Source organism: Rhineura floridana, chromosome 3, assembly GCF_030035675.1.
Source record: "Rhineura floridana isolate rRhiFlo1 chromosome 3, rRhiFlo1.hap2, whole genome shotgun sequence".
Taxonomy (NCBI): domain Eukaryota; kingdom Metazoa; phylum Chordata; class Lepidosauria; order Squamata; family Rhineuridae; genus Rhineura; species Rhineura floridana.
The window spans coordinates 50822188-50846371 of record NC_084482.1 but is presented as its reverse complement, the minus strand read 5'-3'; the positions used below and the strand labels follow the sequence as shown (position 1 = coordinate 50846371).

Genomic DNA, 24184 nt, shown 5'->3' with positions numbered 1-24184 from the left:
CAGCAGCTCTGTAAAGTAGGCTAGTGACTTGAGCAAAAACCACTCAGTGGGCTTGTTTGGCTGATCAGGGATATGAACCCGGATTTCCTGTGTCCAAGCTCAACACATTGCCTGCAAACCTTTGGCCCTTGACCTCTAACACTTCCAGCTGAGCAGGCTTTATCTAAAGGAAACACTTTCTCCATAGATGCTTCCCTCCTCTGAAGCTTCCCCAGAGGTTCAGGTTTTTCTAGAGGCAAAAGCTCTTACACTCAGATGAGGCTGAGTGCCAGCCATTCCAGACGTTGCCTTAGCAGTAGTTCCCATGGCATTGCTAGCTGTGTCTGCAAATCACTGGAGCAGCTTGTCTGATCAAGACTCAGTTTTGACTTCCATTTAGTTCATCTCACCTGCCCATGGGCAGGCTGACTGTGCTGGCTGGGGCTGATGGAAGTTGTAGTCCAAGACATCTGAAGGGCACCAGGTTGGCAAAGGGTGCTGCGCAGCCACAGAGTAAAGCATGATTCTTGCTTTACAATCTTGGCCCACTAGGGGGTTCCAATTTGGCCTGCGAGGGCATTTTTCCTAACTCACATCCACCTGTCAGTCAGGTGATGTCACCTCAACAGGCGGGTGATGTCACCTGTTGGATGGTATCTCCCCCAACCCTATTTGGTTCAGCTGCAAGCTCTAGTTTCCTGTGTGGTATTAGGGCGGGCATCCAATCCCTTCAGAAAGCAGGACTGACCTTCCTCCATCCATCAGTGGGCAGCGGGGGGGGTTCAATTATGTAGGGATTGGCCCTAGGAATTTTGCTTTTGCACTTTACGTAGACAAGTCAGGGTGGATGGGAAAGCTAAGAATGTGTACTCAAGTCCTCTTAATGTTATTCCTGAACACTTTGGCTGGTCATTTGGAATTACAATCTCAGTAGTTCAAGAGGTGGATCTCCTTGAGAAAGAGTCAGACAATGCTGTTCTCCTGGATTACTATCCAAAGCACTATGTCTGAGATCATCTGGAAGCCATGGAAAGCTTTCCTCTTCCAACAAGCCTTTTAAATTGAGACCTATCCCAGGTCTGCATCTGTGTTAGAATTGCTTTTAATATGTCTTTTAATATCTTTAACCCTTTTTCCCTTTAAAGATGTTTTTAATGTTTTTTTTAAATGTTTTTAACGTTGTTTTGTTTTAATGTATTTTAAGGTCCTTTTATGATGTTTGAAAGTGTTGTTAGTGTTTCTGTTTGCCGCCCTGGGCTCCTGCTGGAAGGAAGGACGGGGTATAAATAAAATAATAAATAAAATAAAATGAAAAGAATCACGAGAGTCAGTCAGTCAAGTTCTCAATTATTATCAAAAGAACTGTGCTTGAGATAATCTGGAAGCCCTGAAAATAATTTTTTGTTGTGTATGTTGCATATACTAGTTTTTATGAATGATACTCATGTGTAATATCAAAAATGCTACCCTTTCTGGGTTCCCCCCCTCTTCCAGCTACCACTGAAGGGCTAACCTAAGGACCATCTTGCCCTGAGGGGAGGAAAGCGAGAGGGGAAAGAACAGCCTGGCTGACCTTCTCCCCTTCCAGCTCCTGGGGATCCTGCTGAGGTGGCCTCCCTCAGCTGTCACCACAGGGCTACTCAAGAACTATCTTACCCTGAGGGAGGAGAGAGCGACCTCTCCAAAATTACTTTTTTGCCCCTTGTAGCTTGTCTTTGCTGTTTCATTATATAATTTTAATTGATGCTTATTGATTTAATGGGTGGCAATCAACGATAGTCCTACTCAGAGTAGACCCACTGAAGTTAATGGACATGACTAACAGATTAATTTCAATGGGAAATTACTCTGAATACCACCCAGTATTAAGTAAAATGGTTTGTGAAGTTCACCTGTAAAGCAGTATATAAGTATTTTAAATCATATAGGTGCTGTTTTTTCCTATACAGTAGGGCCCCACTTTACGGTGCTTCACTTTACAGTGCTTCGCTAATGTGGCGGTCTCAATTAGACCCAATTAGACTAAAGCCCCACTCATATGGCACTTGTTCCGCTTTTACAGTGGTTTTGGGGCATCGTGCATCATTCTATTCAATGAGTTCCGCTTTTCAGTGGGGGTCTGGAACGTAACCCGCCGTATGAGTGGGGCTCTACTGTAGACTGGAGGGGAGTTTACCACAGAGCGGAATCCATATTTTAGTAATAACTAATTAGCAAACTAATAGCAGGGGCTGCTGTTTCAAGTGCATTTTGCCCATGGGCCATATGTTGCATGCACACCTGGTCTGAGAAAAAAACACCTGAAACAAGACTCCATTTGAGGCAGCTCCTCTCCATTAGTCTCATCCTCTGTTTCCACCTTGAGGAGAAAGTGTTTTGCATGAACTGTAAGATGAGTATCCCGTTAATAATTTAACCAACAGCTTGACTGGTGGAGCTGTTGCCCTGCAATAATAAGCGCTGGATATGTTGACATTGCTGCGATAACTGGCATTCTCTCTTGGTTGGATGGTTCATCAGACACTGATGCTTCTGGATGCTGTAGTTCAACCGGCTGTGCATGTGTCATTTGCCATTTGAAACATGGTGCATTTGAGTAGAAACGGGATTTCTTCTGTTGTCACTTTGGAAGCAGCTGTGTGAAGCTGCATTTGGCTCATGCATGAATAAGAGCAGGACAACAGTGCTCCGTTTAAAGATCAGGCATAATATTTCCAAAATGTTACAGAATACAGGAAAAGGATTGTTCCTCCTCCCCAACCACAATCATAAGACCACATGCCACACCCTGAGCCACACAAAGTGAAAACAGTGCTGTGATGGCCAGTTCTGATCTGGCATCTAATTAAAGAGGGCTTTGGGAGAAGGAGATGGCTACTACTGGCCAGATGAAAAAAGAGGAAACCTTATACCTATCGCTTGGAAAAGTGAGTGGCGACATGGAAAAGAAAACCCATCCATTGGGGAACATATTCAGCTGCCAGAGCTCTAAGGATTCAATCTTTCTGGTCACAATTTATTTAGTAAAACCATTTTAATAAAACCAAGCTAGCAACTCCAAAGGGAAAAAATACAATGCATTGCATAGTTTCTCACCTGGGGCAACTTGGGGGTTTGACTCTTTTCTTCAAAGGAGTTTCGAAGAAAAGCAACTTCTGAGCTGCACTTTGTCTTCAAAGGAGTTTTGAGTAACCAGTAATGCAAACAACAGATTATCAGGATACTTAAGTAGACAACCCATGGCTGGGTTCATGCTCACATGCTTGCTTCTTTAGTCCAATACAGAAGTCTTGATACAAGCCTAGCCTCAGGTATGAAAGAACCCCACTGAAAATGACTACACAGAAAGTACTGCTGCCCTGTCACAAAGCATGAGGCTGCCAAAACAAAACAAAAATGCATCAAGTTTCCTTCTTGAAAGGGATGATGAAACACAATGAAGAATTAGCAGTTACCTCAACGTGGCAGAGACCAGCAAAGCTGCAAACCAAGTTCTAGCCATTGCAATCCTGGTTTGGAGGACAGGTGCAACTCATATGGTGAAATTATAGTAAATGCGGCTGCTGTATCTGTGGAGCAGCTTTTGTTCTAGCAAAGAGGGGAGGCAGTTTCCTCTGATTTCCCCCCTTCCTCCTGCAGCTGTCTGCACTACTATCTTTCACTCTACTCTGGATGGCCTTTCAACCCTCTGAAACAGATTTTGGGGGATGCAGGGAAATCACCTCCCTTCTTGTTAGTGGGCTCCTCTGCTGGAACAAAAGTCTTTTGACAAGTGCAACTGTAACTTTGGATAGATTTCCCCCATCCTTTGCTTGCTGGGATGTAATGACAAATTATGGGTTGTCACAAAGCAGGAACTAACTAAGCAGAGCATGCCAGGGTAGGAGGTAGGGGAAAGAGGCTTGGTATTACTTAAAAACCAACTTGGGGTGCTTTCAAATTGGTATTTATTGGTGGACCGGTGTTCCTCATGCATGCCAGCCTGTATTTTCTCCCTATTTAATGTGGATTTACCCTTTCTGGGAAAATCTGGAGTGGGAGAACCCTATTGCAAACGATCTGCTTACAATGTCTCAGTGATCTGTTTGTGAATTAAGCCCTCATCTGAAAACTCTGTATACTTATGTGTCTTTGCTGATTTGCATAACATGCTTGTTAATGCCACTCAACATGTTGTCATTTTGTAACGGTACTGTACCACTTTGCTGACTCCTGTTCAGATGGAATCAACAAAATCACCTTGCTCCCCCACCTCAGAGATGCTACAAAAGAGAGTTCATTTCCCTTCTTTGGCATTCATGTATTTATCTCTCGTGTATGTAATATTAAATGGTGAAATATGTTGAAGTTCCTTTCGTTGTTTTCAGTCCAAAATTGTTCTCCATTCATCATACTATTTTGAATTTTATTTTTGTCCCTCTAGTGAGTTACTGTGAGTTTCCATGGCAAAGGCAGTCAGAACTCAGTTGGACACTCATATAGATTAAAACAGATTAGGAGGAGAAAGGTATAAAAAATGTTGCTACATTTATTGATGCAGTCTGTGTAAAAAAAAGAAGGATAAAAAGAGAGAACAAAATCCAAAAAAGAGGACAAATAATTTCCATGCAGGAATTTCAGAGTTCAGCATTCATTCTTCCTCCTCTTCCTCCTGCAGAGAAAGTAGGATTATTTCTTTTCTGTGTTCTCATTAGCAATGATCCCCTATCAAAATCAGTCCTTGGGAGAGGTATATCCTTATAACTTCTAGATGAAAAGTTACTATAATGACAGTCAAGTTAACAAGTTCAGAGAAGTCACTTACCTGGACTGTACCACTTCAGACTACATGTGGGGTATTGCATTTTTAAAAAATTCTCCCATATGTAAAAAAAAACACCTCATGGTACATAGAAAACTAAAACTTTGAGGGGAAGGGTTTTCACTTAACCTTCTCCCTGGTGAACTACTTTCTACAAACAAGTTTAAAAAAATGTAGGGAGCATTCAAAAGTATGGAACCCCACTAGCACTAGGAGAAAATGCAGCCCCTGAGGATCTCTATCGTATGATGTTGCTGAAAGTGCAGATCAGCCCTGAGCATCAAGTGGTCACTGCGGCTATGCAAACCAGCTGGCACAGAAACAATGCTAAGAAGGTGATAAGAGTAGATATGTCCCAGCATAGTGGATAAGAGAAAAATCAACTCATTTGAAATGTGGTGTTGGAGGAGAGCTTTGCAGATACCATGGACTGCGGAAAAGACAAATAATTGGGTGTTAGAACAAATTAAACCAGAACTGTCACTAGAAGCTAAAATGATGAAACTGAGGTTATCACACTTCGGACACATAATGAGAAGACATGATTCACTAGAAAAGACAATAATGCTGGGAAAAACAGAAGGAAGTAGAAAAAGAGGAAGGCCAAACAAGAGATGGATTGATTCCATAAAGGAAGCCACAGACCTGAACTTACAAGATCTGAACAGGTTGGTTCATGACAGATGCTCTTGGAGGTCACTGATTCATAGGGTCGCCATATGTCAAAATCAACTTGAAGGCACATAATAATAACAATAGTTATGGCAAGTACCCTGTACTGATCTACCAATCCCATCCATGTATTCAAATCTAAAGACTATCTAACCTGGCCACATCATCCACTCACAAGAACAGAACCCATTCACAAATGAATTTCAGGAGCATATTCTAGAACATACTGAATATTGCTAGAGAAATCTGGAAATGGTTATGGGCTAGTCTTCCCACTTTGTCTGATGCACTGAAAATGGGAAATACTAGCATTTTGTGTAAAAAGTGTATGTCACTTCTAGTTACAGCTGAATAAATGGGAACATGTTAGAGACTTACAAGTATGTTTTGGTGACAAATATTTTCAAGTGCAACAGGCATAACTATTCACTGGAGGATAAATGCAACATCTGGATACACCAAAAAGGTCACCAAGTCATAGGGATCTGTGGCTTTGTGACTGTTGTAAGATGCTTCTATTCTTTAGAGTCTTTACTATAAATCTACTCTTGTAGATCAGGAACTGGCTAAGAAGCAGAAAGCAGAGAGTAGTACTCCCAGTGGAGAGATGTAGAAAGTGGAGTCCTTCAAGGATCAGTATCGGGACTTGTGCTTTTTATCTTGTTCATAAACTTTCTAGAGTTTATGAGAGTGAGCTGTGAGGTGGTCAAGTTTGCTGATGATACTAAATTGTCAGGGTTGTTAAAACAAAAAGATCGCAAAGAGGTCCAAAAGGACCTCTCCAAACTGACTGAATGGGCAGTAAAATGGCAAATGCAATTCAATGTAAACAACTGTAAAGTGATGTATATGGGACCAAAAAATCTTAATTTCACATATATGCTCATGGGGTCTGAACTGGCAGCGAATGACTGGAGTCATAGTGGACAGCCCAAAAGATGTTGATCCAGGGTGCAGCAGCTGTGAAATAGGCAAATTCCATGCTAGCAATCATTAAGAAAGGAATAGAAAACGGTGACTTCCGGGAAGGGTGACTTCGCTTGTGCCTGCTTTTGAGACGGGCTCCCGCCTCAGAAGAAGCTTATTCAGATATAAATCAGTCAGAACATTTTTTTTTGACTGATGAAATTTCTCCCGGGCAGGGAGAAACGTAGAGATCAACCTCAAAAGCCTGTTTTTGTTGGGAGGACTGGATTTCATTAATTTATGAGAAAAGGTCCAGCCAGCAATGCCGGACGGACTTCCGAACAAGCTCTATCTAATTAATGCGACACGTTTATCTTTTCTTCAAAGAGAAAATGGACTAACAGGCAAGCACCCTTCTTTCTATTCTATTTTTTACTTGGTTTAAATTGTTGCAGCAAAAAGAGATTTGTCAAATGAATCAGCTTTAAAGAACTTCTGGGTGAGCTATAACTCTTCTCTGTTATTCACGAAATTAACAGCTTATCTCTGTTTCTATTGCAAAAAGCTGTCCTGGAAGTGCATTCTAAAGATATAAACAGAAGAGGGATTTCTATTCCGAGGAGAAAAAAATAAAAAATATGAACTTTGGAACATTATATTGTCTGGGACTATTCTCTTTTTGGTCTATTTTATTTTGACGAATCTGCTTCTTCACGACGCCACTAACTGTTTTGATGCTGGGAACTAAATTTGTTTTGTATTCTTGAACATAGAGAGATAAGGCAGGCTGCTCTGTTTATACTGTGATGTCATCAAGCCTGGAATATTAACCCAATTGTTGCTGAAATAAGAAGTGGTTCTTTATTTTTGTTTTGTTTTGTTTTCGTGGTTTTAAAAATGGCAATCAAGAAAGTGGCTGAGAATCTGGAAGTAATTATGTTTCAGAAAATAATGGATGAGATTGAGATAACGAAACAAACCCTGCGACAGGGCAGTAAGGAGCTGAAAATTGAACTGAGCAAAATGACGCAGGAGCTTAAAGAAATAGGGGATCCTGTGAGAGAGGAGAATGAGATCAGAGATGAGAAAAGAAAAAAATAAAGGGAAGATACAAGCCCTGGAGATTGGAACAAATGTGGAATTGGAAAAAGATCTGGAGTTTATGGATATTAGAAATAAAATCTACTGTTTGGAATTTAACGTTATCTCTGAAGAAATTAATGAAGATATTAGAGATAAAGTTATCAATGGCTTGGATAATCTTCTGGACTGGAATGACGTGATGGAGCTTGATATAGAGAAAATCTATGGAATTAACTGCAGCCATGTGACAATGGAAAAACTCTCAAGAGATGAGCCAGTGCATTTTGTAAAAAAGAAGAACAGAGATATGACTTTACAACAATATTTCAGCAACTTATTCAGAATCGATGGCAAGAAAATATTTGGGATAGAGGAAATTCCCATCAGACTCTTATTATATGACTATGGCTATGACAGCAAGATTATTATGGAATACTGATAATGGAAGATTGGACAATGAAATTACTGGACTTAACAGGACTATTGAAGATGGAAGATGGAATTAATATGGATAATGGAATAATGGCTATTGAAATTATTGGACCTAACAGATTTTGATGAGATGGATTAATCGATATGCTTATTTGGACTATGGTTATGACAATAAGATTATTATTAGTATTAACGAGATGGATTAATCGACATGTTTATTTGGAGAAAAATTGATAGATATATTTCTTAAAGAATTGAAACCTCTCTTTGACTTTTTGTGGAAAGAATAAAGTAATGTTTATGAGATTTGATGATTAATTAAGATAACTACTGGAGGAAAGTGATTTTATAATATAATTTAAGAGACAGGATTGTTATATATTGTAGACCTATAACTGATTTGATCTGCGACAAATGGGAAGTCAACATTTTATTTTTTTGTTTAATCATTTTTGTTTTGTTTTGTTTTTTGTCTTTGAATGTTTTATGATTTTGTTTTGTTTGTTTTATGAAAATTTGAATAAAAATTATTGTAAAAAAAAAAGAAAGGAATAGAAAATATAATATAATATAAATATATAATAATGCCATTAAACAAATCTATGGTGTGGCCTCATTTGGGACACTGTGTGCAGTTCTGGTTGCCTCACCTCAAAAAGGTTATTGGAGAGCCAGAAAGGTTTCAAAAAAGTGCAACCAAAATGATCAAGCGGATGGAGTGACTCTGCTATGAGGAAAGGTTGCAGCATTTGGGGCTTTTTAGTTGAGTGAAAAGGCAAGTAAGGTGACATGATAGAAGTGCATAAAATTATGCATGGCATGGAGACAGTGGATAAAGAAAAGTTTTTCTCCCTCTCTCATAATGCTAGAACTTGGGGATATCCAATGAAGCTGAATGTTGGAAGATTCAGGTCAGCCAAAAGAAAGTACTTCTTCACACAGTGAATAGTTAACAATGGAATTTACTTCCACAAGAGGCAGTCATGGCGACCAACTTGGATGGCTTTAAAAGAGGATTAGCCAAATTCATGGAGGATAAGGTTATCAATGGCTACTAGCCATAATGACTATACTCTGCTTCCATAGTTTGGAGGCAGTAGTCTTCTGAATACCAGTTGCTGGAAACTGCAGAAGGGGAGAGTGCTCTTGAACTCAGGTCCTCCTTGCAGGCTTCCAATGGGCATCTGGTTGGCCACTGTGAGAACAGAATGCTGGACTAGATGGGCCGCTGGTCTGATCCAGCAGGTTCTAGTTTGCTTAAACAGTGTGACAAGTTTGCTTTGTTCAGAGAGCAAACACCATTAACAAAAGCTTTCTTAAAATACATCTTCTAAAATAGGAGGTTGGGGCTGGTCGTGAGCATTGCAGATATCTGGAAGATCAAGAACAGGGCACTCCGTATTTATTTATTTATTACATTTATACCCCACCTTTCTTTTCATGATAGAAACCCAAGGCGGCTTACATATGGTTCCCGGGTGGTCTCCCATCCAGGCACTGACCAGACCTGACCCTGCTTAGCTTCAGCAGGGCGCTGGCCTTATGTACCTTCTGACCATAGCCTGGGACCAATCAAATGATATCAAAAGATATTTGGGAACTGCGTCAGGCATAAGGATACTGACCTTAGGAAGGTTTGTTTCCTCATCATCATCTTCAAACTCCCGCTCCTGAAAAATTGATGGACATGGTATACGTAGTGATTTCAAACAGCTTCCTGAATATTTGTAAGATATCAGTACTGATCTTAAAAACCCTAAAGAATCTGAGATCTGGTACAGAAGACATCTCTCATCCATGATATGATCTTGGACGAGGACGCAGACCTGGCATGTATTACGGAAACCTGGCTGGACGAGGCCTCAGCTCCCATACTTGAGGCCATGTGTCCAGCTGGGTTCCGATATGCACAGCAGCCGAGGATTGGTAGGCGGGGAGGGGGAGTGGCAGTGATCTATCGGGAGTCCTTGATTTTTGCCAGACCTCCCCTCCACGAGACCAAGTTTGTTGATTGCATGTACTGGAGGTTGGGCCCAAAGGGCAGTTTAGGGATTCTACTTGTGTACCGCCCACCCCGCTGCACAGCAGACTCCCTGGCCGAGGTGCTTGAGGTGGTCTCGGTTGCGCGGTTGTTCTCCCCCAATTTGTTGGTTTTGGGGGATTTCAACGTGCATGCTGAGACCACTCTCGTGAAAGCCCCTCGGGATTTCATTGAAACCATGACTTCTTGGGAACTGCACCTTAGTAATATAGGGCCCACCCATGTAGCCGGTCATGCTCTTGACCTTGTGTTTATCTCGGGAGGGGAGGGTAGTGCTCTGAAAATGGGGGCTGTTTCTTCTAACCCCGTGTCATGGTCAGATCACTATCTGGTAAATATAGGCCTCTCAATGCCGCTCACCCTCCGCAGGGGTCGAGGACCTATTAGGATGGTCTGCCCCAGACGCCTGATGGAATCTAAGGGATTCCTGAATGCGCTGGGAGATATGGAGCTGTCAGAAGGTCACTCGGTTGAAACCCTGGTGATGAATTGGAATAGGGAGATTACCAGGGCGGTAGACCAAGTGGCTCCGAAACGCCCTCTCCCCCTGAATAGAACTCAGACAGCACCTTGGTACACACCATGGTTGCGAGGTCTGAGACAGGAGGTGAGACGACTAGAGCGCCGGTGGCGGAAGTCTTGCACTGAAGACGATCGGACACTGGTTAGAGTAGCAATAGCGGCCTACCATGTGGCAACAAAGGCAGCAAAGAGGGATTTCTTTGCTGCCTCTATTGCGTCGGCAGAATGTTGTCCCAGGAGGTTGTTCCAAGTGGTCCGAAGCCTGGTCGGTCCAGTTCCGCAGGAACCCATGGAACATTCTAAAGCCTCCTGTGACATATTTGCTAAGCACTTTGCTGATAAAATCCAGCGTCTGAAGTGCACAATTCCGTACGCCGTGGATACAAGTAGTGGGCCAGAGTTGGCCAGTTGCATTCCAGTCCGATGGGAGTGGTTTCAGCCTCTTCTCGCTGAGGAAGTGGACAAGGTGTTCTCTACTGTGAAGCCAACCACTTGTCTACTCGACCCTTGCCCCTCGTGGCTCATTGTGAGTTGCAAGGAGAAACTGGGCGAAGGGATCAAGGCGGTGGTAAATGCATCCTTGGAAGAGGGTGCAATGGCATCAGCCCTCAAGGAGGCAGTGATAAGGCCCATCTTGAAAAAGTCCTCCTTGGATCCCCAAGAGTTGAAGAACTTTCACCCAGTTTCTAATTTACCATTCTTAGGCAAGGTGATAGAGCGAGTGGTGGCTAAACAACTACAGACGCACTTGGATGAAGCGGATTATTTAGATCCATTACAGTCGGGCTTCAGGACTGGACATGGAACTGAAACAGCCTTGGTCGCCCTGGTAGATGATATGAGGAGGGCGTTGGATAGGGGAGAATATACCTTCCTCGTCCTCCTGGATCTCTCAGCAGCTTTTGATACCGTCGACCACGGTATCTTGTTGAGCCGCCTAGAGGGATTGGGGATGGGGGGCACCGTTCTACGGTGGTTCCATTCCTATCTCTCAGGCAGGTATCAATGGGTAGCATTGGGTGAGGAGGTTTCAGACCCTTGGCCTCTCACTTGTGGAGTGCCACAGGGTTCTATCCTCTCCCCCATGCTATTTAACATCTATATGAAGCCGCTGGGAGCCATCATCAGGAGTTTTGGGCTGCAGTGTCACCAATATGCGGATGACACTCAGCTCTATCTCTCATTTAAGTCCTCACCAGAGGTGGCTGTGGAGACCATGTCCAAGTGCCTGGAGTCCGTTAGTGGATGGATGGGCGAGAACAGGCTGAAGCTAAATCCTGATAAGACCGAGGTGTTACTCGTGGGTGATAGGAGAAGGTTAGGAGACATCGACTTGGTGTTTAACGGGGTAAGATTGCCCCTAAAGGATCAGGTCCGCAGCCTCAGGGTCATTCTTGACTCCCAGCTGTCCATGGAAGCTCAAGTTTCGGCAGTGAGCCGGGCAGCTTGGTATCAATTACATCTGATACAGAGGCTGCGACCCTACCTTCCTGTACAGCTTCTCCCGCGAGTGATACATGCCCTGGTCTCCTCTCGCTTAGACTATTGTAATGCGCTCTACGTGGGGTTACCCTTGAAGACGGTCCGGAAACTTCAGCTGGTGCAGAATGCGGCGGCACGCTTTACACATAGCCGTCGCCGGAAACACATCACCCCGGTGTTGATAGATCTTCACTGGCTACCAGTGGTTTACCGGGCCCAATTCTAGGTGTTGGTATTGACCTTTAAAACCCTATACGGTTTCGGCCCAGTTTATCTAAAGGACCGCCTCCAGTATCACCAATTGAGCCGCCTTACAAGATCAGCCACGCAGGATCTCCTCTCGGTCCCACCGGCCAAAACAGCTCAGCTGGTGCGGACCAGAGAGAGGGCGTTCTCAGTAGTGGCTCCCACCCTCTGGAATTCCCTCCCCTACGATCTTCAACATGCCTCCTCCCTGATGAGCTTTCGACGAGCGTTAAAGACCTGGCTCTTCAGGCAGGCCTACAGGAATTCGAGCTAGATTAGTTGTAATGTTTTAACTGATGTTTTGATGCTAGTTTTAAATTGATGAATATGGTTATTTATTGTCGTGTGTAATGTATTTATTGAATTGTATTTGTTGCTGCTGTAAGTCGCCTAGAGTGTCCAAAAATTGGACAGATAGGCGACTAACAAATTAAAGTTTATTATTATACTTTTGTCCTTATGAATCTACTCAAGTTTTTAGATCATCATCATCTCAGGCTTCACTCTCTAGTATCCCATTAACTCAGACCTGCTCATTTTGCAAAGCTTTTAAAAAAGCCTGTTTTCTGGCTCTGGTATACATTATTAAGCCAGATGTGCTTTTCATTTGTTTTAGTTCATTTTAACTGAAGCTTTATTGTCTTGCAGCTTTTATTATGTAACTTGTCTTGGGGAAATGTTATAATTTAAAAGCAGGGAACAGATGATTAAACAAACAAAACAGATGCAAAAATAGCCTCAATTATTGGTGTAAGAAATTTAACCTCACAGAGCAGGAGCAGGAGCAGGAGCAGGAGCAGGGAATTGCCTTTCCAGATGTTGCTGAACTACAAATCCCATCAGCCATGGCCAATGGTCAGGGATGATGGGACCTGGAGTCCAGCAGCAGCTGGAGGACCCATCCCTGCCACAGAGTCTTAGGTGATACATTTGGTGATGTTTTTGACCTTACACATTCCTAAATAGTCTGGGATTGGGGTGCCTTAAGGCCTGTATTCTCTTAAATGAACTTGTCCAACAGCTAAGATAGAGGCCCTTATGCAGAGCCTTTACCATCACAGATTAGGTAGGTGCCTACTAGAGATAAAGTCTTCTCTGTGGCTACACCCTGATTATGGAAGCTCCTCCCAAGAAACGTTTGCTTGATGCCATCATGGCTATCTTTAAGTGCTGGGCAAAGTTAGTCCTGTTCTCCTGAGCTTTTGTGATGGATTATACAGCCGCAAGAGTGGCTGTATGCTACAGCAAGTATGGTTTTTTTGCAACAGCCATGTTACATTGAAAATACCCCCCATGCCATTCTGCTGCTTCCCATAAGCTCATTTCAAAACAAAACCTTACAAAATGTATAGTCCTGAACCCAGAAATGCTTGCTTAACAACCCTCTAAGTTTTCACGGTGATATATAAAACAGTCAGAGAGAATCGAGAGTTCAAAGTGTAAAAAAGAGAAAAGAAATCCAGACCCGTTGGACTTTTTTCTATCAGTTCTAATTTGTTGAAATTAGTTAAAAATCAGCCATGTTCACCAAATAGCTGTAATCCTGTTGCTGACCTTGCCCCATACTTTGTCATCTTCTGCGGTTTAAAAGTTAAAAAAATGCCTGACTGATTTTTAATTAATTTAGGAAATTTAGAGTCAATGATAAGTATGAGCATGCTTAGTAAGAACCAACTGTCAGCGTTCTAAAAGCCAGACTCACAGCTGTTTGGCTTGGCTAATCAGGTGGCCACACCCACGCCAGACATTTATTTCACTTTAGACAGCCATGGCTTCCCCCCAAAATCCTGGGAAGTGTAGTTTGTGAAGGGTGCTGAGAGTTGAAAGGAGACTTCTATTCTCCTGACAGAGCTCCAGTGCCCAGAGTGCTTTAACAGTCAGCCCTAACAGTCAGCCCCCTCTCCTGGGGGTAAGGGGAATAGGGCATATCCAAGCAACTCTCATCACCCTTCAGAAACTACATTTTCCAGGATTCTTTGAGGGAAACCATGACTATCTAAAGTGAAATAAAGGTCTGGTGTGGATGTGGCCAGTGACAGCTTTGGTTTAAATTTGGGTGGGAAGCTACATGCGCCTGCTGTAGAATAAAAAGGTGGGGGAAACCCACCTTTGATGATACTGTTCACAATGTTTTCCTTTTCACAATGTTTTCCTTTTGGAAACGAAAGGGGCTTTCCCTCTGCCTGGTGCCCACCCACCTACTCAATCTCCTCCCCTCCCCCTCCTCCTTCCCTCCCCCTTCCTCCCCATCTCTCCCCCTTCCTCTCTCCCTGCCCCTCCTCCAGGCCAGTTTCACCTATCCTAAGCATGATTGTACAGGAATAAATCCCATTGAACTCAAAAGGCATGCAAATGATCAAACCTCCTTTTTCCCTCCTTCCCAACTCCTCTCCCTTCCTCCTCTCTTCTTCCTCCCCTCCCCTGTTCCTTTTTCCTCCTCCCCTGCCCACTCCAGGCCTCCCTCCCCATGGTCAGTTTTAGCTATTCTAAGCATGATTGCACGGGAGTAAATCCCATTAAACTAAGCATGCAAATGATCAGACTTGCCTTTCCCCTCCCCTTCTCTCCTTCCCTCTTTCTCCTCCCCTGCACCCTCCCCCCCTTCTTCCTCCCCTCCCCTCTTCATTCTTCCTCCTCCTCTGACCACTTCAGCCCTTCCTCCCTCTTCTCCCATGGTCAGTTTCACCTATCCTAAGCATGATTGCATGGGAGTAAATCCCACTGAACCCAATAAGCATGTAAATGATCAATCCATTCTCAGCAAACTTGCACAGGATGCCATTTCTTACCTCCTGGATGAAAAAACAGAAATTCACTAATAGGCAAAAAAACACCTTGCGGTTTAAGAATGTACCTATAGCCAATATTTCTATCAAACTTTAAAAAGCGGGGAAATTGGGCAGCTATAGTGAATGCACAAGGGGAGCAGGAGACCTGACCTCCTCTCTGAGATATTGTACTGCCCTACAAATTTGTCAATATGCAAGCACAATTTGGGTTGGTCTTTCACAGTCCAAATCCACTTGCTGTGTAGTTTGGAAGAATTTGGTAACATGTGCCTCTGAGCATATGGTGAGTGGTCAATCAGCCCAAATAACAGAAACAAGACATGTGCTATGCTGATCTTGTTTTAGCAGAGAGGAACCAACAATATTAAGACAGTTGATATAGTTCAGAAAGTCACTTTAAATATGTTTTACTTTGCAATTTTAGTTTCCTATAGTAAATCATTTTCTTTTGCTTCTGTTTCTGTGCATATGTGAAATACAGCAACACTGCATAATTTGCATTAAAAAAACTCCAAAAACAATTGTGGAATAATGGCACTGACTATCCTGCAGAATAGTCTCCAATGGACATGAAGAGTGTCTCAGTTTGCACAAGATAAAACAGTGGGAGGTGAAATATATTCTAGCAAAATTCTAGGTGTGCTCTATGTTTTTAATTGACCATGCCCACCTTTCCTTAAGTGGAGTGGTTTAAGCACAGCAGGCTGAAAACATGCATCTTGGGCAGGCCAAGTTTGTTTTTTTCCAACAGCTAGAGTCATTGCTTAAGTAGCAACATATTGTAAACAGTCTGGTTTTACACCAAACTGCAGTTTCAGATTCAACTGTTAATGCACCCCAAATAGAAACAGAACATAACCTCCAGTCTGAAACACAGAAGCCTGTCTTCACTATCACATGCCACTGACCAATAAAAGGGTTTTGAAATTAATGAAAATAAATTTGACACAGATTTCTATGATGAATAATGAGAAAATATAATTGTCTAGGTTAGATTCACTGTAGAAACAGTAGTAACACAGGAAAGAAGCAAAGTAAGAAGAACACCAACAAACATACAAAAATGTAATTCTCCATCTTGGAGATGGCAGGTGTTGCCACCACTCACCATATGCTCAGAGGCACATGCTACCAAATTCTTCCAAGCTACACAGGAAGTGGATTGGACTGTGAAAGACCAACCCAAATGGTGTTTGCATTTTTACAAATGTGTAGGACAATACAATATCTGAGAGAGGAGGTCAGGTCTCCTGTTCCCCTGGTACAATCACTATAGCTGCCCAATTTCCCTGCTTTTTAATGTTTTATAGAAATATCTATTGGCTGTAGGTACATTCTTAAACTGCAAGGGTTTTTTGCCTATTAGTGAATAGATGTATAGTTGTATTAGTCAGACTGAGGTTATATTTTGTCTTGCCATTGATTTGGTTTCAGTTCTGAGTTTTCCATTCGTTGCTTTAAGCCTGTATACTTCTAGCTTTTGATTCTCCTGTTTTTGTTTTTTTTACTATTGCTGCTCAAATTTCTTTCATTTTTGTGTGCATATATTATGATTTGTTTTATTGCTTTAATTTTTATGGCTTGATGTCCTATCAATTGATGTAAGCCACCTGTAATGCCATTCTAGGCAGGATATGTTTTCAAAGAATGATCCCTTTTTGATCCCTTACTTATCTTCTCAAGGTGACTGCTAGAAAGCAAACATTATGGCTGCAATGTTGCACAGCAGTTAGGCTGCACTTCTAATATGGAGGACCTAACACACAGTCCATAAAAATTCTCCTGGCAATAGAATATTATTGGGTAGTTCTTATGTAAGTGCATTGCAGAGTTGAGGACAAATCTTTAGAGAGTTACATCTCTTGCTATGCATAAATGCCCCTGTATCACAAATTATCACATGGTATCTTGGAGGCGATTTTGTCTACTTCATACTGACATTGGATTAATGACATTATATGTGTCTGTCCATCCATCCATGCAATTTCTGTGCTGGCCTTCATCACTGGACAATCCCAGGGTTATACAGAAATTATACCTGGCAGCCATTTTAAGACTCATCAACCTCCCTTGACCTTGTACTGCGCTGAGAAGCAGATGTAGCCTTTATATCCTCTATCGGTTAGGAATTTCCCTCTTTCGCCTATTAGTGGCCCTCTTACCTGGCCAACAGTGGTTCTGAGCTTGGCTTGAGCACGCTCCCTGCGCTTGAGCTCTCCTTCAATTACTTCAAAGAACTCCTTCTCTACTCGGGCCAGGATCTCCTCGGGTTTCTCCTCCTCTATGTCAGCTTTGACCTCGTCCTCTTTGCTCTCTGTCTTGGTTCGCTCCTTGAGCCGCATTTCACGGTGCCGGGCCTCCAGTATCTTCTCTCGTTTCGTTTCCCGCTCAAACATCTGGGATGCACAGAAGGATTATAGCTTCTCAACCAAAGAACTCAATCAAGCCCCATCAGAGATGGGGAATCCAAAACACTGGGGGAATCTAAGTGGTCTACCTTATGGCGGCTAAATTGTAACGCCATCACTTTGGACCATGGTTTTTTGAGCACTTTTCTCTCACTCTTTTGGGTCCTGTGGTAATTCCTTATGCCTCTATTAAGGAGTTGCAGACCTATCCCCTTTTAAATAAATTGCCCATCCCATCTGTTTTCCAAAAGTTTATGGTAAAAAGGTTTATAAGAAACTAAGATATTATCCTATTCTGCAGGCTGCGACCTAGGCTGCCTACTTGGTTCAGACCTAGTTAGGTCTCAGTGCCTTCCGCTTCTTTCCAATCCAGCATGGCACCATGGAGAAGACCAGATTGCCTTCAGTTTCTTTTGACCTGCCTCTAACCCATTTCCCTCTCTTCATGTGGATCCTCACATTTCTATTGGATGGGGTGTCAGGCAACCCATTTTGAGAAACCAAACTGGAGTCAGGCACTAAAAGAATTGTAATTGCTCCAGCCCCACAAAATCCTTCTCCCAATACCGTCAGTCCACCAGCAGTTGCTGTTTTGCCCCAGAACTTTGGTTAAAAATGGAAGGGCAGGAGAAGTGGAGCCCTTCTCGGTGCAGGGCCCAGAATGGCCAGAGAACTAGGGAAGAGTTCCATTCTATTTCCATTTTATTTTCTTATGGTAGTCAGGGACTGATGCAGGAGCAGGGAAAAGCCTTCCTTTGGGTTGTTGTTTTTTGTGGGGGGGGAAATGCTAGAACACTAGAAATAGGAAAAAACCACCACCACTGTGGTTTAGTGATTAAACTGTTGGGCTCAGGCTTAGTTTAAATGTGACCTCAGACATGTAAAAGAAAAGAAGGAAAAGTGTATCTGTGCTGGGTTCCACATGGGCAGCTTCACATCTAAACTAGACTGTGGAACAAGGGCAGAGAGCAGAGCTCATTTGGCTAGAGCAGGGGCAGGAAACCTTTTTCAGTCCAAGGACCGCAGTCTCTTGTGGGTAACCTTCTAGGAATTGTATGCCAGTGGTGGGTGTGGACACAGATAAAAGTGGGTGGGGCACCAAATGCGACTTCTTACCTTTACACAATAGCCACATTTCAGCCATGCAAAAAACAGAGGTTTATAAGCATACCTCCATCCTGGCAAGTAAGAGAGATATCAAGACAGTTCAAGGACACATTCAGGCCAGGCAAAAGCACTTGAGGAGGGTGCAGAGCAGGCCACAGTAAGGGGTGTGGCCTGGCAGAGGGGTGTAGTCTGGGGCTTGATGGAGAGGCCTGGAGGGCCACATTCAGCCTCCGGGCCAGAGATTCCCACCCCTGGGCTAGAGAAAAGCAACAACACATACACATGTTCCTGGTGCAAGGTATGTGTGCCTCAGCCTTGAATCTGCCTCCTAGAGGCAAGGGACACTCACTGCTGAAGCCAAGTTCTTCTCATTCCGTTGCAAGGTGCATAGGCCAGAGGAAACTTCCAGTAGTGTCACTGTACCTAGTTTGGAGCCACAACCAATAAAACGTCCATTGTCCTGTAAGCGCAGACTGAAGAGAGGGTCATCACAGACCTATTGAAGAAAGACCAATTCAGGAGGGAAGGGGGCTGTATTTCAATGTCAGTCCTTTCAAACCTTTTCAAGGACCGAGTGCTCAGCTCAAATTCATAGGAAATGATCAACAGCAGAACAGATGAGTTTGTCAGGATTTTCCCCCAATGCCATTTTGGTGCCCAATCCTGCCCCCTCATGGGGGATGCTTCACCCACACATTTTCCTTGCACAGAGGTTATCTCCATACAGAATAAAGAAAAGGCACAAGTTTGTAAATCAGTATTCAGCTTACAGATCTTACATATGTTTGGAAACCATTTCATGCACAGGCTTTTCAAACAAATGTAATTGCTGCAAACTAAGCACCTGTGCCATTTTCAAATATGACAATGCACACAGATGTGCATGTTTTTCCCTTCCAAGGAAGTGGCTAGTTGTTGGAGCCCACCTAACTTTCAGACCTACTACTAGGTCATTAGAGGTGCACCAGAGTCATTTAGGGCTACTGTGAAGCCCACCAGAAGTGACTCAGGCCATTATTCTGAACTGTGCTGAATACGTACACCAAGCCAGAGATCTTCTGATTAATGTTCCAACTAGTTGAACGGAAATCTCAGAGCAAAAAAACTGATACAGAAATCTGAAAGGTGCATGTTTTCTCTCCTCCCAGAATCACCTTCAGGTTGAGTGTAGGGTTGTTCTGTTTGAAGAGGAAGTCCCAGACGTCAAGAGTCCCATCCATCTTGGTGGTGAAGAAGACGGCTGGCCGAGTAGTGCTCCAACACCCATCTGTGAGGTAAGCCATATGGTATCTGTCAAAGAACACAGTATTTCTTATGTTCTGAAGATGCCATTTAAGAGACTTCCTACTCATGCTGCTTATGACAAGTGAAGCTTTGCATGAAACAGTATATTTTAAAGGAGGGATCAGCCATTTATATGTGTCCACTGTAACAAAGGGGCAAATTCAACCTGATTAATTTCCTATGGTTGTGATACAAACATTCAGCTGCTCCTAATATCAGTCTCACAGTTCTTTGGTTGACCAGATCTTTCCTAAACCTCAAAATCCCATATTTCCATAAGATCAACATTTGTAAATACTAGGAATGAAAGCATGAATTAATCAATGGGTTACTTGATTGGTAATTAAAAAACAGATTTAAAATAGAGCTGTGGTTAATTGCTTTCAGATCTCTGAATTCTCCCATTATCCTCAATTAGAGATGGAAAGATCTGTCAATTTCAATTCTCTCAATTTCTCATTTTCCAATCATAAATTCAGTTCTCCACATTTCTGCAGCAATTTGCAATTTAATAAGATCCTCATGAACATTCACCAGCACGTTAGTGTAAACTTCTCCTAATGAACACTTTTTATAGGCAATTTCTCATCACATAATACATTTTATTATGTTATTTTCACTCGTATATTCCTTTTTATGTATACTTTCCTATAACATGCATTTTTGTAACATTGGTTGGTTGGCGAACTGCATTGCACAATTCTAATAAGTGCAAATTTTGAAGGATGGCTGTGTTTCAGATCTCATATTGTTTCAGAAAGTGTGAATTTGATAGATTTGGCCTAAAATGTGAACTGATTCTAAAGTCTCGCCCATCCCATCCTCAGTAGAACTTGCTCTTTGTATCTACTGCCTGCTCTGTCTTTCTGCAGCCGTTCCCAATCAAATAAGTCCAACATGGTGCCTTGACTCTTCACTGTTGTCCTGGCTGTGCTCTAAGGCTCACAGACAGGCAGATGATTTAGAGGAAGACAGCTGAAGGAAGGAAACTCCCCCAGCTTACTGATTTTTCTGCTGGCTAGAGTTGCCTTGCATGTTATGCACAGAGAAGCAAGCCCCTTACATTGAGATGTTTTGTTTCAGTGGGCTTTCAACCAAGTAATTGGTTAAAACATGCTGTCTCCCCAAACCACGCAACAAGCATAAGTCATAACAGCAACTGAATGAGGAAAGGATGAAAAGACACACACAGGATTCTTCCAATTGTTATGTTGACATGTACTTCATGGATACATATGCCAAAAAACAGACACTGGAGCACCTGCAAGGCAGACTGTCTCTCGCCACATTGTGGCCTCATTACTTCCGATAGACAGTACCAAGGCACCTACCATTGTGGCCATTTGCCATGTTTGTTATTACAAAAATAACCATAAGAGATCTAGTGAATGTGTTACCTACTTAGTCCACATGATTGATGATTCTTTGCTTTCTTCTGACCAGATGCGCGCAGTCCAGTCCCCAACTGTCAAAAAGTTCTTGGGGTAGAAAGGATTCCTCGACAGGGAATAGATGGGGCCATGGTGTCCACTGAACGTGCAGACAATTTTTTCAGCAGGAGTCTTGGCTTTGCGGTTACAGGAAATCACCATCCCTTGCTCTGTTCCCACCATGAACTTGGTTGGCTGTGGAAACACAACAGAATGCTTTTGTTACTTAGGTGTGGGGAAATTCTTTCACTGGATGAAGAACAAACCTCAGGAAGGGACCCGCATGGAGTTGAAAGGCAAGCAATGCTGGATGAATGATTTTTAAAGAGATAGGCTGTGAACACACTAGTCGCAAGAGCAAAGCGTTTCCATTAGCCACACCCAGAGGGGGAATGGGTTGATCTGCCAATCAGTTGCGAAATCTCATCGCAGTTGAATTTTTTAAAAATGCACTCAAGCTGCTCCCACCAAGTTTTACCGTAAAAAGGGACAGGGTTTGACTAGTGTTATGTGCCCGTTTTCAGAAGAGAGAGGTGGAGATGCACTGGAAACAGCAGAATAGTGAGTGTGTTTCTACCCATAGATTTGCGGTATTCATAACTTTTTATAAAAACTAGATGAGCTCTCCTACAGTGAGCTCCCTTCGGGACAGGGCATGCTATCTAATCTAGTAAAAAATCCCAGAGCGATACAGATCTAGTGCGGAACGAAGGAAGGATGGGAGGGGAACAGATGTACTCTGTCAGGAGGACTAGGTCTAAGTCCAAATGTTGGTCTGAGGAATCTTAGGCTGAGGGGTGACTACTGGGTCCTGGCCAGGTATGGCTGGGAATGGCCGAGATAAGGCCAAATATTAACCCCTCAACTGGGAAGCAACAGTTGCTAGTGCACCAATTCCCTGTATTTGTTCCTAGAACTTTTATAAGGGCTTGTGCTCTAATCCAGTGGTTCCCAAACCATTTTCCTCCTGGACCACTTGAAAGTTGCTGAGGATCTTGTCATACCACTTAATGGATTTTTCTGCCTTTTGTAGCGATTGCAATGTGCCATGCTAGACACTGCATGATTTTTAATTGTATTTTTTATAGATGCGCCATAGGCTGCTTGAATGAAACTTGAAGACCACAGGTGATCCATGGACCACAGTTTGAGAACCCCTGCTTTAATCAGTCATCAGAATCCCTTAGTGCAGGGATGGGGGAACCTGTTACCACCCAGATATTGTTGGACTCCAGCTCCCACCAGTCTCACCCAGCATGTCCAGTGGTCAGGGATGATGGGAGTAGTAGTCCAACAATGTGTGAAGGGCCACAGGTTCTCCCATCTCTGCCTTAGTGGTTTGTGAAGCAATTCCTCCCAATCCCTGCCCCCTCTTAATTCCCCTCCTCCCTCTTCTGGACTTTTGCTTTAGACATCCGATTATCTCCATGCCATGACAAACTACTGCTGACTTTTGGATTTATTCTGAAACCTGGCCTAAGGGATGTCCTATGTCTTGACCTCATACCTTGCGCCATAGCAAACAGCAGAACATGGTGATTCCTCCTTTTCCCCTCCACTTCCAGCATGCAGACTCTCAAGCTAAGGGGAGGGGAAAGGGGAGAACAATATTTTCCCACTGGCAACACTATATTATGTTGTTTAGGATCTGTGGCCTTGTGCTTCCCCCCCCACCCTCCCCAGCAAATCTTCAAAGTTAGGCTTGTATGGTGGGGGTGGGGTGCATGATGCACATATCAATTTAGCTTCTCTGCTGGCTCTCAGAAAACCTGCAGTCTCAGTGATTAGGGGCTTGCTTGGCCACCTAACAAAGAGATAAAGACACTTATCAAGATTCAGTCCCTGCTGGCTGTACAGATTAAACCCCGTTGCAAGCTGCAACTGATTCCCACACCCCAATCTCAGAAGCAGCCATTTTAGAACTAGAAGATTTGACAACAATGCTAGAAAATTGGTTTCCCCCTCCCCACACATGGAGGTGAGCAACATGCTAGAATTGCATGATTCTTCAATAAATGCTCCAATTTACAAGGCGCGCTTGTGAGTTATTATTACTCAGATATGATGATGGAGGCCTCAGGCTTTATACTGAAAAGAAGAAGGTTGGGTATTTTAGGAACAGAGCTACTTTATACCAAGTCAGAGCATTGGTCCATTTAGCTTTGTATTGCCCGCACTAACTGCCAATGGCTCTCCAGGATTTCAGACAGGGGACCTAACCAGTCCTATCTGGAGATACCTGGGGCTGAAACTGGGACCTTCTGCATGCAAAGCAGATGCTCTACCACTGAGTTATGGCCCTTAATATATAGAATAGAACTTTAATAATAAACTGTGATTTTATTGCATTCAGTTGTGCTTGAAGGAAGGAAATCTACTACAGCAGCTCAAATTAGCAAGTACAGGGGTTAAACATTTGAAGAATACTTGAAGGAGTACCTCTCCCTGTACATCAGCCTGAGATGTATTAAGACCTGCTGCAGAGGCTTTCTTCCTGCTTCACCAATGGGTGAAGCACATTGTGGAAGGCCTTGGGAGATGGTTTTTTCCCCTGGTGACACTCCAGTAAGAGGATGCTCTCCCCTCTGAGGTACAAATGGTGGTAATTAGGCCCCTGGGCCAGAGATTCCCCACCCTTGCTGTATACCTTTTGGTGCCACTGGAAGAGACACTTCTCTGCTCAAGCCTTTATGGTGGCTGGATGTAAATGAGGCCAGCTACAAATGAATGAACTTGATTATCTGCTCTGTTATTAAGACTGTGCCATTTTAATGGTGGTTTAAAGTGTTTTGCGTTGGTGGATTTTTTGGTTGTTGTAACCCATCCTGGGATTGCTAATTTTATAAAGGGTGGGACTGAAATCAAATAAACAAATTCTTTCTGTCCTCCACTACGTCTGGGCTTACCACAGTGGGGTGGAGGTGGGGAGGCTAGTTCTCTGCTAAACTCATTGATGAAATACAGTGGAATTTGAATGACTGTGATCTGTGTTCAAGCTTTTG

The 24184-nt window shown here is 43.1% G+C and overlaps 2 protein-coding genes across 3 annotated transcripts in view; both read right to left on the bottom strand.

The window, feature by feature from the left end:
- KIF19 (kinesin family member 19) overlaps positions 1–3503 on the bottom strand; it is a 51290-nt gene extending 47787 nt beyond the window's left edge. The window contains exon 1 of one of the 2 annotated variants that reach the window (XM_061615713.1): positions 3435–3503. The gene's annotated coding sequence lies outside the window, so the exon portion shown is untranslated. Of the gene's footprint in view, positions 1–3075 lie in introns of both variants that reach the window. The other variant, XM_061615712.1, reaches the window with a different exon arrangement.
- Positions 3504–4508: 1005 nt separating this feature from the next.
- The window catches only part of DNAI2 (dynein axonemal intermediate chain 2), a 33850-nt gene continuing 14174 nt past the window's right edge, over positions 4509–24184 (bottom strand). The window contains exons 9-14 of the mRNA XM_061621785.1: positions 21154–21377; positions 19623–19758; positions 18818–18964; positions 17116–17349; positions 9499–9543; positions 4509–4630 (exon numbers count right to left, since the gene is read on the bottom strand). Coding sequence (XP_061477769.1) covers positions 4610–4630; positions 9499–9543; positions 17116–17349; positions 18818–18964; positions 19623–19758; positions 21154–21377 — 807 coding nt within the window. The 3' untranslated portion in view covers positions 4509–4609. The remainder of the gene's footprint in view (positions 4631–9498; positions 9544–17115; positions 17350–18817; positions 18965–19622; positions 19759–21153; positions 21378–24184) is intronic.